The 14537-nt window shown below is 36.3% G+C and overlaps 1 protein-coding gene across 1 annotated transcript; it reads right to left on the bottom strand.

Annotated features, from left to right (window-relative positions):
* Positions 1-1036: 1036 nt before the first annotated feature.
* Positions 1037-3734, bottom strand: LOC140981159 (protein indeterminate-domain 12-like). The gene is made up of 3 exons (XM_073447458.1): positions 3224-3734; positions 2722-3121; positions 1037-1889 (listed from the first exon to the last, which is right to left on the bottom strand). Exons 1-3 carry the CDS (start codon positions 3396-3398, stop codon positions 1259-1261), a joined length of 1206 nt encoding a protein of 401 aa, XP_073303559.1. The 5' UTR covers positions 3399-3734; the 3' UTR covers positions 1037-1258.
* Between the last annotated feature and the right edge of the window lie 10803 nt (positions 3735-14537).

The raw sequence follows: 14537 nt of genomic DNA, 5'->3' as shown, positions 1-14537 counted from the left end.
CTTGGTGACACTCAAGAGTTATCTGAAAAAAAGGGAGTACTAATGAAGTTGCATTGGGATTTGCAGCAGAAGGGGAAAAGGATTAAAAGCAAGGAAAAGAAGGCTTGATAATTATGGGATTTGGAAGAATGAAAGGTTAGATCAGTGGGGGATGATATTCTCTTATGAAATACTGACATATGCAAAGTCTTTTAGACTAAAGAGAGAGGGGCAGAAGAGAGAATAGAATAGAATAGAAGCTTTAAGCTTGTCTGCTTGTGCTCCACAAAGATGGAAAGAATATGTCTTTTCTATGAGGCAAATGATATTTAATTTATTTGTACCTAAACTTGGGGATGGATTAAGAGACTAGGGCAGTCGGCAAGTTCAAACAAAAAATTCTTAAAAACTTAAGTCTCCAAAAATATATTGATTGATTGATTGGATCTGCCGTTGCTTTAACTTGAAACTTACGTGTATTGTTTTCCACAAGCTTGGAGATGCCATCATTACAGCATATATAGTAACTCTTGCTTCTTCTTTTTTTTTTTTTTTTTTTTTTTTTTTTTTTTTTTTTTTTTTTTTNACCACCACTAACCAAAGAGAGACACCTCCTTTTTAACTCACGCTTACTGCATTTTTTTACAATTTCATCTTCTTCTTTACATAAAGACCACGCACACCCTATATTCCTTTTTTTTTTCTCTTAGTAATACAAAAAATTAAAGGGATGTATGGATATAGACATTTTTGTGAGTGTAGCTTTTCGAAAAATAAAACAGGATATCATGCATGTAAGATCAATTAATCGAATGAGCTTATGCTTCTTTAAAAATTCTAGTTTCTTTCAGACTTTTTTATTTAAATGATATTTTCATTAAACTTATGATATTCTTATGTGCTTTTTCCCTTTTGTTTTTCTATTCGTAACCTCAAAGATCTGAAATACATGATTTTTAACGCGAGAGCGGAAACAAATGTGGGATTAATTTGAGTGAAAATTACTTGATATTTACTAATATTATTTCATTGCTAAACGGTATCAAAGATTTTGATGATTTCATGCAAAAACTCTAAATTATACGAGAGTTACAAAAATATTTGATCGAAGTAATTAATGTCCGATAGCATCACATTTGTATTCTAGCTCGAAAATGAAGCACTAGTGACCGTTCACGTCGTCAGGACGGCGATGAAAATAACAACAATAGTAATAGTAATTCATTATTATGTTTATTCGTCTCTCCTGAATTTTGTAAATATCAATAGCAAGCGATCTTCAACAATTTCCCCATGTTCCCGAGTAGGTCTCAGAAAATCCGAACCCTTGATTCTTCAACAATGCACGATCGTGATCGTATGCCACTGGTTCTCCACCGCCACATTGATCTTCCTTCAGCCCCAGAAAATCCCTTGTCGTGTTATCACTGTTCTGCCAAATCCCTGGTGCTGCCCCGGCGTGATGCATATGCATCTTGTCCAGGTGAGCCATGTTGGAGCCCGTATGACCCATGGCCACGCTCATTGTGGCCGCCTTCTGGAGGAATGCGGTGGCTGAGAGGCTGCCGGAGAAGCTGACATGAAGGTTCTCCAATGGGGACGTCATAAGATTTTGTTCTTGGTAGAGTGTTGAAAAAGAGAAGGGAATGTAGAGGGTTTCGGGTTTGATGAAATGATTGGACTCGGGGTTATGGGGTGGTGGATCCCAGGAGTTGAGGGGAATATTGTGGCGGTGGTGGGAGGCCAATGGGAGGAGAGGCGGGTGCGGCAGTGGCGTTTCGTGGTGGTCCAAATTACGGAAAGTTAAGGCATCGTTGGGACTTGGTGGTGGTAGGGTGGCTGCAGAGAGCCTGGCGCTTTCTTGAGCTAAAGCATCACAGAATGCCCTGTGGGTGATAAAACCATCCTTCCTGCAATTTTTTGACGTTGAAATTACATTGAGGCTTGCATTGCTATGGGAAAAAAAAGCAAAATATTCAATGACAATTTATAGAATACACAAAAGATATATGCCCGACTTAATGATGTTTTTGTGTGATATCTTACCGCATTAGTTGACATAAATATTATTTCACGAGTTTTCCAACACAAACATAAGAATTTGTCGTCATAATGAAATATATACATGGTAAACTTAACATGCGCGTATATATTTACGAGTACTGTCATACTTCAAATAATTTTGAGGCCATGAAAAAATTAATTAATTTTGAGGCAATAATATGATGATTTTGTTTTTGAGAGATAGATTTGAATGGTGTTTGCATGAAATAAGCGGGTATCGAATCCAAAACCCTTTACGTGTAGCTGAAACAAGAATACAAGAAGGAACCGACATGCCTGTGTACGTATGCATGACTTCAGCAGATTTTAATATGAGGTTCAAATTTTTACAGCTTCTCCGACAGTAAAAAAAAAAAAGGAAAAATGGAAAGAAAAAGAAACTTACAGGGATTTGTGAGAATTTTTCCAGCAAAAGCAAAAAGACCCAGAACACATCATTGGTCATGGAGTTCCTTTTAATCACACCAAGTACACGCACTAGAAAAAGTTCAAAAAGACTGTTGCATGCAAACCTTAATTTGCATCGTATTGTTCACCATGATTCTTGAGTTCAGGCGATAAAGTCTGAGTTAACCTACTTTTCGCAGTGGTTAAAGTTGTATTTTTCTAAAAAATCACGCATAAGATTTGAATTTTCCAAGAGACTACATGTATGGTTAAAAAGATTAATTAAAATACCTGGAGAAAATGGTTCCACAATCACACTTGTATTCTCTAGTTCCACAAGTTCTAGAATGTGCTTTCCAATCTGATTGAACAGCATAGATCTTGGAACATTTGTCACATTTCCATTTCTTCTCCCCATGTTTCCTGGAATAATGTTTTTTGATTCCTGTTAAATCACCTAAAGCCCTTGAAGGATGGTGATGAATACATGAGATCTCAGGGCAAACATAGGCTTTCTTCCTGTTAGCTTCTTTGCTGTTTCTCTGCTTCAGTTTCCATGGAAGATTGTGTCCTCTTCTGTGAAGCTGGAGATTTTGATCTCTCTGAAAACCCTTTTTGCACACCTCACAAACATATCTGTTTGTAGCCAAAAGGGCTCTTGGAGATAATGCAATTAATTCCGCATCAGGATCTAAAATATAAAAATAAAATAAATAAACGAAGATCCCAGAATTGTCATATGAATTCTTGCCCCATATAACTGAGAACAAATTAAATAAATGTTTTTGGTCACCTGGATTTCCCGGAAAGTTTCTTTTCTTCTTCATTTTCAGTGGTTCTTGATTGGTCAGAATAGAATTACTCATGAGCACTGAATTTGAGAAATCAAAATTTTGAACCCTATGACCAGATGAAACACTGGCTTCCTCAGAAACACAGGTTGAATTGGACATCACTGCCGGAAACATACTTTCAAGAAGAAAGAAATAAGATGGAACAAGAAAATTAAACAAAAGAGCCCACTAATCCAATTTACATTGGAAATCTTCTTTTATTGTTGCCAACCTTATTAAAAGCTCTTAAACTGAAATCAACAGGTGTAAATAAAAACAATGCAAGATAACTGAATCCCACCTGTATACACAACGAGGATTTAAAACAGGTGACCGTAAAATTCAGCAGTTGAAATCCGGAATAATTCGAATGGGCTGGAAAAATATTTAATTTTATTTTCTTGGAACTAATTATGTAAAGCAAGAGAAAAAATAAATGCTTTCTAATTCCTCCACACACCCAAAATTAATTAGCATGGGAAGAACATATGCTCGTTTGTAGCTATCGGTGTCTCTCTATATATACATGCAAGGAGAGGTGGTAGGGTACACGTACAGTGAAAGTGAGAACTAAATATAGATGATTATTATGTATATTTTATATCGATGCACTTTCTGTCGCGTTGTTAATTTGTAATGTCATGATTGAAAAAGTTATAATGCTTGATACATGCAAATTAATAAAAAAAAAATATTATTCATTTTAGATAATCCTAGTTACTGATCAATTAATATATATTTCTATATATCTTTATGCATAAATAATGTATGTATATAATATATATGCATGTATAAAATGCAACACATCGCTCGAGATCTTATGATTGAAAATATTGAAATCACAAAGGTAAAGGGATATGAATCCAAAGATTAATATTTAATACTCACACGCAAGTCATGCATAGTTATAAAGCATTAAATTTCTGGTGAAAAAGGCAAATAAAAAGAAAAGGAATTGCTTTGGAAATGAGAGGGACATTTTCTGTCATTTCTTTCGCTACTGTCATAAAACACCCAAACCCTTAAAAGTGTATTTGATTTGAATGGAATGAGTTTGTATTAAAAGGAGGAATTGCTAACAAAGAAATTGATTGCGTGGCCAAAAAAACTTGTAAAATATAAAGGCAAAGCGCCTATGCATTTGCTTAACTAGGCCCACCTCACCATCATTATTGAATTATTACACTGTTGTTAAATATATATTCCAAAAAGGTAAGCGCAACCCCTGAATTACAGGGAAAGAATAAAGAATTTAAATTTTGGAACTATGCAGACTTTCTCATGAAGAACGTATAACTCATGATATTAATGTATGCATATATATATAATTGACACATTTTAAATTACATAGCAAGATGTGATGGTTGTATTATAATTGATGTGTACTAACAAAGATCTCAACGAATTTGAGAAAATGAAGACTACCGAAATCACATCATATATAATTTCATATACTGCAAAAAATTAGTTATAATTCTAAAAATAGTTGAAATATTCAAAAGCTAGACATTATAAAGTATGCATTACGACTTCTAATTTTTCAGAACAAATTAAGTTTTAGAATGTTCGACGTAATGAGTTTTCATTTGTCCAAACAATTATATATACATCTTAATATTACGTAGGAGTTCAAAGACAGAAATGCATGGAGAATTCTCCTTCTTTTTTCTGTAATTCAACTGAGTAAGTCCTCTTTACATTTTATATTATTCAAACTAATTATGAAGCTAACTATCACCTAACTGCTGACTAACTTTTATTTAACCGACTAACTATTTGATTGTATTTTAGTTGAGTATATCTAATATCCCCCTCCTCAAGATGTACTATAAACATTCTTGATAGACATCTTGGATAATAATGTTGTCAAGGTAGTAGATGGTACACGTTTGGTGAACATGTCCGCAAGTTGCAAGTTGTAACGAACAGGGAGTAGTTTGATTGAACCATCCGCAATCTTTCCCCGAACGAAATGTGTGATACCCTTGTCCCACATCTAAAAAATCAAATATTTAAAATGAGTTTATAATGGCTTACAATGGACTTCTATAGCAACTTGGGTTAATCATTTTCGTAAAAGCGAGGACGAATACGAAGTAGTTGTTATAGGGGCCCATTGTGCAGTCACGCAGGCGCGGGCCCGGGCTCGGGGCGTGACAGAATGGTATCAGAGCCGGTCACCGGCATGGAACACCGGGAAATAAGTGCTATACGGGGCAAAGTGCTACGTGCATGGGAGCCACCTCTTGAACCTGCAGGGCAAAGTGCTACATGACGGGAGCCACCTCTTGAACCTGTAGGAGCCACCTCTAGATTCTCGGCGCTGGTGGATCGAGGGGTCAGGCCGCGACGAGGACGTCGCGTTCTGAAGGAGGGGTGATTGTGATACCCTTGTCCCACATCTAAAAAATCAAATATTTAAAATGAGTTTATAATGGCTTACAATGGACTTCTATAGCAACTTGGGTTAATCATTTTCGTAAAAGCGAGGACGAATACGAAGTAGTTGCTATAGGGGCCCATTGTGCAGTCACGCAGGCGCGGGCCCGGGCTCGGGGCGTGACAAAATGACAATCGGTCTCGATGTGTTTTGTATGCTCATGAAATACTGGATTGTTGGCAATATGGATTGCGGATTGGCTGTCGCAAAACACAATAGCTGGTGCAGGAGTTGAAATATTAAAGTCTTGAAGTAGTTGTGGGAGCCACACGACTTCGCTTGTAGTGCTAGCCAAGGCTCGATATTCTGCTTCGGTGGATGATCGTAAGATAGTGGCTTGCTTCTTTGCTTTCCAGGAAACCAAGGCATCACCAAGAAACACACAGAAGCCTGTGACTGACTTCCTTGTGTCTGTGCAAGCCGCCCAATCAGCATCAAAGAAGGCTCGAAGTTTTGGAACTTGACCCAAAAGATCAGCATGAAGCCTGTGTCACTAACCGAAACTTGGCACGCGAGTCAACAAACTATTTCACTAAGGAAGGTGCTTTGCTAGAGGCTAAGTCCAATCTAGAACGATCTACACTTGTCTAGTCTCACTTGGAGAAGTGTAGAAGGTTCTGACATATTCAAGAACTTGACAAAAGGGCTAGAATGTTCAAAAAGCATCTTGAACATCCTAGAATCTTCTAGAAGGTTCTGGAGATCAACTCAATAGTTTCATAGAACCAATCTTGTAAATATTATATTAATCTTGAGCAGTGTAACAATTTGGAATACTTTGTAATCTCATAAGTGCACATGGAAGACAATAAAATATAGCACTCTAGATTCTTCCCACTTGTACACTATTGTAGAATGATCTAGAAACTTAGAATTAGTATAAATAGGCATATGATCTGATTTGTAAAAACCAACTCAAATTTCCCAAGTTAGATAGCAATACCCTTTATTTTCGAAGTCTTCTTGAATTATGTCATGCTCCTGTTTGGTTAAGACTTACTTAAGCATCTTTCGGGAAGATTGCCTCAGTGTTGCACCGTGCTCGGATCTTAAGAATCGGCGCATTATAGGTCTGGGTAACCATAGCTCTTAAACTTTTTTATTATGCATAAATATCTTGGTATTCCTACATTTCCATTCTTTAGTGAGCTTGTGAATCTTTTCCTGCAAAGACGTAGTGTTGGGTTTGGCCCAACTTTCCTCCGGCCCATTACCATGGCCCTTTCCTCTTGCAACCCTTTTTTGTGTGTTTGGGCTATAGGGCTTAATTAAACCTCTCTTCCCTTTATTTAACTGGCTGCCTTAGAACGTTTCTTATACTACAGATTGTGAGCAGCCGATTGAGAAAAGAGAGAACGTGACTTTGCTTCGTGTGCGTCTTCCTTCGGTGACTGAGTGTCTTCGGTGTTCTCTCTACTTTGTGATTGTTTCTCTATCGTTTGTTCTTGTGTAGAAAGTGGCCAAATACTGTGTGTGTGTGTCGCCCTGCTGCTGCCAAGAAAGTGAGACAGTGAGAGCGTGAGTGGAAGGCATTAATCTGTCGTTCTATTGGGAAACCTTTGTGGTCTTCACCTTGGTTCACTGCATATTTAGAGAGGCCAAAATCAGTTCGTCTGAGCCCTGTTTTATCCTAACACATTATATTCTATTGTTTCCTATTGTGTTGAAACTTGCAGGTTTGCTAACCATCCAGGGATAGAAGATACGGCATCATTGATCTGCACCCAACAGTGGTATCAGAGCCATTGATTGCTGCCGTGCGTCTTGCTGTTCGCAATGCCGTCGTCATCGGTTCGTCGGGATCTGAAACTCTTACTTAGGGTTTCGCTCTGGTATATTGGCTGGAACCTCTTTTACTGCATTTAGTAGCGTAACCGCTTGCCGCAGATTTATGTGCTGGGATTTGCTGCTGGTAGAACTCTAGGTTTTCTGTGCTTGTTGTGTTTCTATTTTCGTGGCGAAAAGTTACTTCCGCTGTGTTCGTTCTAATCTTGTATGATTGGAATTTTTTCTGTGTGAAAAATTTGCCTTTTCTGTTAACTGTTGTGTTTTTTGTAAATGGCTTTGACTGGATATCATCTCGAACCTTTTAACGGAAAAACAGATTTTTCAATATGGCAGCAGAAAATGAAAGGTATTTTGGTACAACAAAGAGTTTTCAAAGCGATAGACTTGTCATATTCTGCTGCTGAAACTCCTGAAAAATTGGCTGAAATGGATGAGTTTGCTTATTCGTCTATAATTTTGAACTTGTCTGACTCTGTGTTAAGAAAAGTTGGTAAACTGAAATCGGCTAAAGAACTTTGGGAAAAATTAGAAGAACTTTATACTGAAACTTTGTTGCCCAGTAAATTGTTTTTGCTTGAGAAATTTTTCCGGTTCAAACTTGATTTAAACAAAGATATTGATGAAAACCTTGATGTGTTTACCAAATTAGTGCAAGACATTAAGCAAACAGGAGATAAGAATATTGATGATTACACCCCTATTGTTCTTCTAAATGCTATACCTGATTCTTACAGTGATGTTAAATCTGCTATTAAGTATGGTAGAGATCAGGTAAGTTTAGAAACTGTCGTGAACGGCCTGAAAAGCAAAGAGATAGATTTAAAAACCAATAAGGGTGGTAATAATTCTGGTGAGGTCATGTTTGTTAGAGGAAGGTCTAAAAACAGATTTCAGAATCAAAAACCTTCAAACAACCACAATCAATCTTTTGTTAAAAATAGAGGTAGGAGTAAGGCGAGATCCAAGTCGAGACCCAAGAATAGAAAATGCTATAATTGTGGTGAAACTGGTCATTACATTAAAGAGTGTTCTAGGCCTAAGCAAAACCAAAATCAAAACCAAAACTTTAAAAATCAGCATGATGACCATGCAAATATGGCTTCTGGTAGTGAAAACATGGGTGATATTTTTATGGTGACTGAGGTATGTGATGTTTCTGTGGTGAACTCTGTGCATTCAAGTTCTTTGTGTAAGAATGAATGGCTAGTTGATTCTGCGTGCACTTTCCACATGTCCCCATTTAAAAATCTGTTTTCTAGTTATAAAGAAGTGAAGCATGGGTCTGTTTCTATGGCAAATGAAAAATTGTGCTAAGTTACTGGTCTTGGTGATGTATCACTTAAATTTGATTCTAGTTATGTGTTAACTTTGAAAAATGTGAGGCATGTTCCCGATTTATGTCATAATTTGATTTCTTGTGCTGCATTAGACGATGATGGTTTACAGGGTAGATGGGGAAACGGGTTATGAAAATTATGAAAGGGTCTTTAGTGATTTTCAAAGCTGCCAAAAAGAGAAACTTGTATGTTTGTCATGCTGAATCTGAACCTTGTGTGCAAAATTCTGTGAATGTTGTCTTAAGTGACAAAACTGATTTGTGGCACAAAAGATTAGGTCACATGAGTTATAAAGGTCTTGAAATTTTGCACAAAGATGGTTATTTTGGTAGTGATAAATTGTCTTGTATGCCATTTTGTGATTCTTGTGTTCTTGGCAAACAGTCCAGAGTTAAGTTTTCAAATTCCCCTATTCCCAAACACTCTGTCACTTCTGAAATACTTGAGTATTTGCATGCTGATGTGTGGGGTCCTGTTAGTGTGCCAACGCATGGTGGAAATCAGTATTTTCTATCTGTTATTGATGATTTTTCAAGAAAAATTTGGGTGTTTTTAATGAAAAACAAATCTGATGTGTTTGAGAAGTTTAAAAACTGGAAAAACTTGATTGAAAATTAAACAGGCAAGAAAATTAAAATTCTAAGAACTGATAATGGTCTTGAATTTTGTAATCGATTGTTTGACAATTTGTGTGTTGAATCTGGTATTCAAAGACATAGGACAGTCCTTTATACGCCTCAGCAAAATGGTGTCGCTGAGCGTATGAATAGAACTTTACTTGAAAAGGTGAGGTGTATGCTTGCTAGTTCTGGTCTTTCAAAAAAGTTTTGGGGTGAAGCTGTTTGTACTGCTTCTTATTTGATAAATAGGTCTCCTTCTGTGCCTTTGAATGGTAAGTGTCCAGAATCTGTGTGATCTGGTACTCAAATTAACTTTTCAAATTTGAAAGTTTTTGGTTGTTCTGCTTTTGTGCATCAGAAAAATGACAAACTTGAACCTAGATCTGTGAAATGTGTCTTTCTTGGATATCCTGATGGGGTTAAGGGTTATAGACTATGGGTAAGGGACCAACCTAGTTTTAAAGTGTTAATCAGTAGGGATGTTGTTTTCAATGAGTCTGAATTTTCCTGTTTATCTGTTCCTTTACCTACTCTTGAATCTGGCACTGCTCCAAACAAGGTGGAGCATTTACTTGGTCCAAGTCATGATTCTGAAAATGTGCAGAATGCTCCTGATGTGAATGATTTACCTGAAAATCTGCCTGAAACTGTTTTTGATAATCAAGTTGATATTGATGCACATGAAGAAATTGTTGAAAATATGCCTGAAACTGATCTTAGTGATTTGAATGATTATCAATTGGCTAGGGATAGACCTAAAAGAAATATTAGGCAGCCACAACATTTTGATGATTTTCATATGACTTCTCATGCATTTAGTGTGTTTGAGTCAATTGATAATGTTGAACCTAAGTCATATGAAGAAGCTTTAAAATCTGAAAATTCTGTGCAATGGTTAAATGCGATGAATGAAGAAATTAATTCGCTGCATGTTAACAACACTTGGATTCTTGTACCTAAACTTGAAAATTGTTCTGTTGTGGACTGTAAGTGGTTATTTAAGGTCAAGAATGAATGTGAATCTGTCAGATTTAAAGCTAGGTTAGTGGCTAAGGGATTTACTCAAAAGGAAGGGATAGATTATACTGAAATATTTGCTCCTGTTGTAAAGTTTACTACTGTACGAATTATGCTTGCCCTTGTTGCTTAGTTTGATTGGGAGTTGAAACAATTAGATGTTAAAACTGCTTTTTTACATGGTGAACTTGATGAAAAAATTTTTATGAGGCAACCTGATGGTTTTGTTGATTCTAAGTATCCTGATCATGTTTGTTTGCTAAAGAAATTTTTGTATGGATTGAAGCAATCTCCTAGGCAATGGAACAAAAAGTTTGATGAATGCATGATCTCTATGGATTTTACTAGAAGTAATTATGATCATTGCTTGTATTTCAAACACAATGCTAAAGTTCCAGTTTTCTTGCTTATCTATGTGGATGATATGCTATTGATTTGTGTGAAAACTATTGATCATGTCAAAAATTATTTGAGTGCTAAATTTGATATGAAATTCCTAGGAGATGCTAAACGTATTCTTGGCATGAACATTTATAGGGATAGAAAACGTTCTGTCATTTTGTTGAATCAGGATACATATGTTAAGAAAATTTTGAGTAAATTTTCCATGTCAAATGCAAAACCAGTCAATGTACCTTTCGCTGGTCATTTTGTTCTAAGTAAAGAGCAATCCCCTAAAACTGATTTTGATGTTAAAAACATGGAAAATGTGCCATATTCAAATGCTATAGGTTCTGTCATGTATTTAATGGTTAGCACGAGGCCTGATATTGCTTATTCTGTGAGTTGTTTGAGTCGGTAAATGTCTAATCGTGGTATTTACCATTGGCAAGCTGTCAAATGGCTTTTGAGATATCTGAATGGTTCTGTGAAGCATGGTTTAAAATTTTCAAAATCTGATGTTGGTGTTAAAGTGGTCGGATGCGTGGATTCTAATTATGCAAATGATAGGGACAATAGAAAATCAACAACTTCTTATGTGTTTACATTGTGTGGTGCATGTATTAGCTGGAAATCTCAATTACAACACATAGTTGCTCTTTCAACCACTGAATCTGAGTATGTTGTTGTCACTGAAGCTTTAAAAGAAGCTATTTGGTTGAAAGGTCTTATTTCTGAAATTGGTTTTCTTGAAGGTGAAGTTGTAGTATTTTCTGATAGTCAGTCTGGTATACAACTGTGTAAGAATCCTGTTTTTCATGATAGAACTAAACATATTGATGTTAGATTCCACTATATTCGTGATGTAGTTGCAAAAGACATAGTCTATCTTGAAAAAATTCCTTCTCAATTCAATCCTGCTGATATGGGAACTAAGTGTTTGTCTGTTGAAAAACTCAGATCTTGTTTAAAAATTTTAAACTTTGATACTTCTGATTGATGTGTTCTATTTCTGTTCTGTAGTGTAGCTTACTTAATGTTTGCTACATATTGGTACTTGTACTAACTTCGTGTTTTCTGCAAGTGGGGCAATGATGAGGGCTGTAGGTGACTCTCCTAACCAGTTGAACCGGTGTTGGGCCAAAAGGTGGAGAAATGTTGGGTTTGGCCCAACTTTCCTCCGGCCCATTACCATGGCCCTTTCCCCTTGCAACCCTTTTTTGTGTGTCTGGGCTATAGGGCTTAATTAAACCTCTCTTCCCTTTATTTAACTGGCCGCCTTAGAACCTTTCTTATACTACAGATTGTGAGCAGCCGATTGAGAAAAGAGAGAACGTGACTTTGCTTCGTGTGCGTCTTCCTTCGGTGACTGAGTGTCTTCGGTGTTCTCTCTGCTTTGTGATTGTTTGTCTCTCGTTTGTTCTTGTGTAGAAAGTGGCCAAATACTGTGTGTGTGTGTCGCCTTGCTGCTGCCAAGAAAGTGAGACAGTGAGAGCGTGAGTGGAAGGCATTAATCTGTCGTTCTATTGGGAAACCTTTTGTGGTCTTCACCTTGGTTCACTGCATATTTAGAGAGGCCAAAATCAGTTCGTCTGAGCCCCGTTTTATCCTAACACATTATATTCTATTGTTTCCTGTTGTGTTGAAACTTGCAGGTTTGCTAACCATCCAGGGATAGAAGATACGGCATCATTGATCTGCACCCAACACGTAGCAAGGTTTATATCTCTGCTTCTACTTGTTTAGATTATTAGTTTTGGATATAAGAATCATAATGAGGTAGTTGTCTAAGATTGTGTGTAACTAGAGAAATTTCATTTGTGAAGTTCTTTTAATTCCTCCTTTATTTTCTAATGGCCTTCATAGGGTTCTTTGCTTGATCTGATACACAACTATTTCCTGTGGTTTTTCATCTCTCTGTGTTTTCATATCATAGCATTTTAATTTATTTGTAGTATGTAATGTGATAAAAGTCGAATCTTTGCTCTAATTTTGAAAATATCATTAGTTTTGGAAAAGTTGAGTCCCTTGATAAAAAAAAAATTTAAAAACATGGAACTTTTTTTTTCTGCTCTTATGGACTTTGGTCGTGTTTATATCGTCGCGAGAAAGATAAGCATCACAATTGTCTCTAACATTAAAGAAATTATTCTTATGCGCTTTCAGAAATCCATGTCGTCATTCTGTACGTCTGATTAGTTATTTCTAATAGCATTTTGGTTAAAGAATCTATTGTCTTTGTTATTCTATAGAAAATGAGAAGATTTATCTTGTTAATAATCCATGTAAAATAATTCTCTCCTTGGGTGAATTTAATAGGCCATTATATCTACCTATATATACCAGACGTCATTTGTAGGAAAATTTGTTGCATTAAAATATGTATAGCCAATAAATACAATGATCTTCTTCGGGTTATGTTATGCACTAGTATCTATTGCATTCTCTTAATTCCATTTTTTTTCTATGTCCACAGTTACTGTAACAATTGCAGTGATCTAGATTTATGCTATTAGAGGACCCTAACATCTCAGAGTTGTGTTGCACTCTGCCTCAATGTGGGAAACAATTTGTACGACAGAGTGTTCGGTTCTACTGCCTTCAAAAGATAGCGTGCGACATATGCCATGAAGCCAATGCTACACAGGTATTTGGAGACTGATGTTTTGGTGGATCCTTAGCTTGCAACATGGAGTTCCCTGAGTTCCATAGAAATATCCAACATCTCCTTAATGTGGCTGATACTTGGAAATTCCCTCTACTCCAAGAATCCATTGCATGGATATTAAAGGATACTCGTGAAAATTAGATGTTATTAGGTTCCCAATCTTCATTCAACATAAAAAAAAATTATTTGTCAGGAAACTCCTACTCAACCATCTTGCATAAATGAAATATATGCTGCATGAAGTACTTTAGCTTGAGAAGATTAACATACATAATGATAAAACTTTTATCATGGAGCCACGTCTGAAGATTTCATTTCTCTTTGATGATAAAGTCGATCACCCTAAGGAGTACTATGTGTATCATGTATAACTTTGGTTAATTGGTGTCCAAGTCTCATCGGGTAATTTTCCGTGGTCAGTCCCAAATAAATTAAAATGGCTAAAGGGACTAAATCGGCTCATCCGAATCATTGATGCTTTAGACCACTTTCTAAATGATCACTTTATATAAATCTCACCACTTTTAACCATAGCTCGTTTGCTCGGTGCTATTGGAGCCTTAGTTGCTTTCAGTTTGAAATATGAGAAATTATATATTGAGAATGGCGGCTTGAATAATCTTTAAATCTAAGATTTTGTTGTAGCCACCTATAGACATGAATCAGCAATAATTGTTTCAAAGATCATATAAACAAGATAGATAGGCTATTGGTATCGGACGTGATATTGATTTGCCTCTCGTGTATGCATTTTCTCACTTTTTTTTTTTGGTCTTGAATAAGTATTACCAACTAGTTTAGCAATTTGCTTTTATGAGTTATTGTTGGGGCCAACCCACATGATGTTATTTCAAGGTACTATCTTTGATTTAATGGTACACAAAGGACTCTGACTTTTGGGACCCCAGAAGTTAATTGATGGACACCTATTTGCATACTTCGTGTGGTTTTATTTTATAAATTGAGATCTCTTCAAATTAATTGTGAAAACTAATTATTCATTAGCTAATTGAAAGCCAGTGC

Source organism: Primulina huaijiensis, chromosome 7 (genome assembly GCF_012295235.1).
Source record: "Primulina huaijiensis isolate GDHJ02 chromosome 7, ASM1229523v2, whole genome shotgun sequence".
Taxonomy (NCBI): domain Eukaryota; kingdom Viridiplantae; phylum Streptophyta; class Magnoliopsida; order Lamiales; family Gesneriaceae; genus Primulina; species Primulina huaijiensis.
This window is presented reverse-complemented; position numbering and strand designations above follow the sequence as displayed.

What these genes read in the sequence shown, in the direction of transcription:
- LOC140981159 (XM_073447458.1), bottom strand. Translation starts at nt 3,398, where the DNA reads ATGTTTCCGGCAGTGATGTCCAATTCAACCTGTGTTTCTGAGGAAGCC. An exon ending in AAACTTTCCGGGAAATCCAG is followed by an intron (nt 3,122 to 3,223) that starts GTGACCAAAAAC and finishes TTTATATTTTAG; the next exon opens with ATCCTGATGCGGAATTAATT. An exon ending in TGTGGAACCATTTTCTCCAG is followed by an intron (nt 1,890 to 2,721) that starts GTATTTTAATTA and finishes AAAAAATTGCAG; the next exon opens with GAAGGATGGTTTTATCACCC.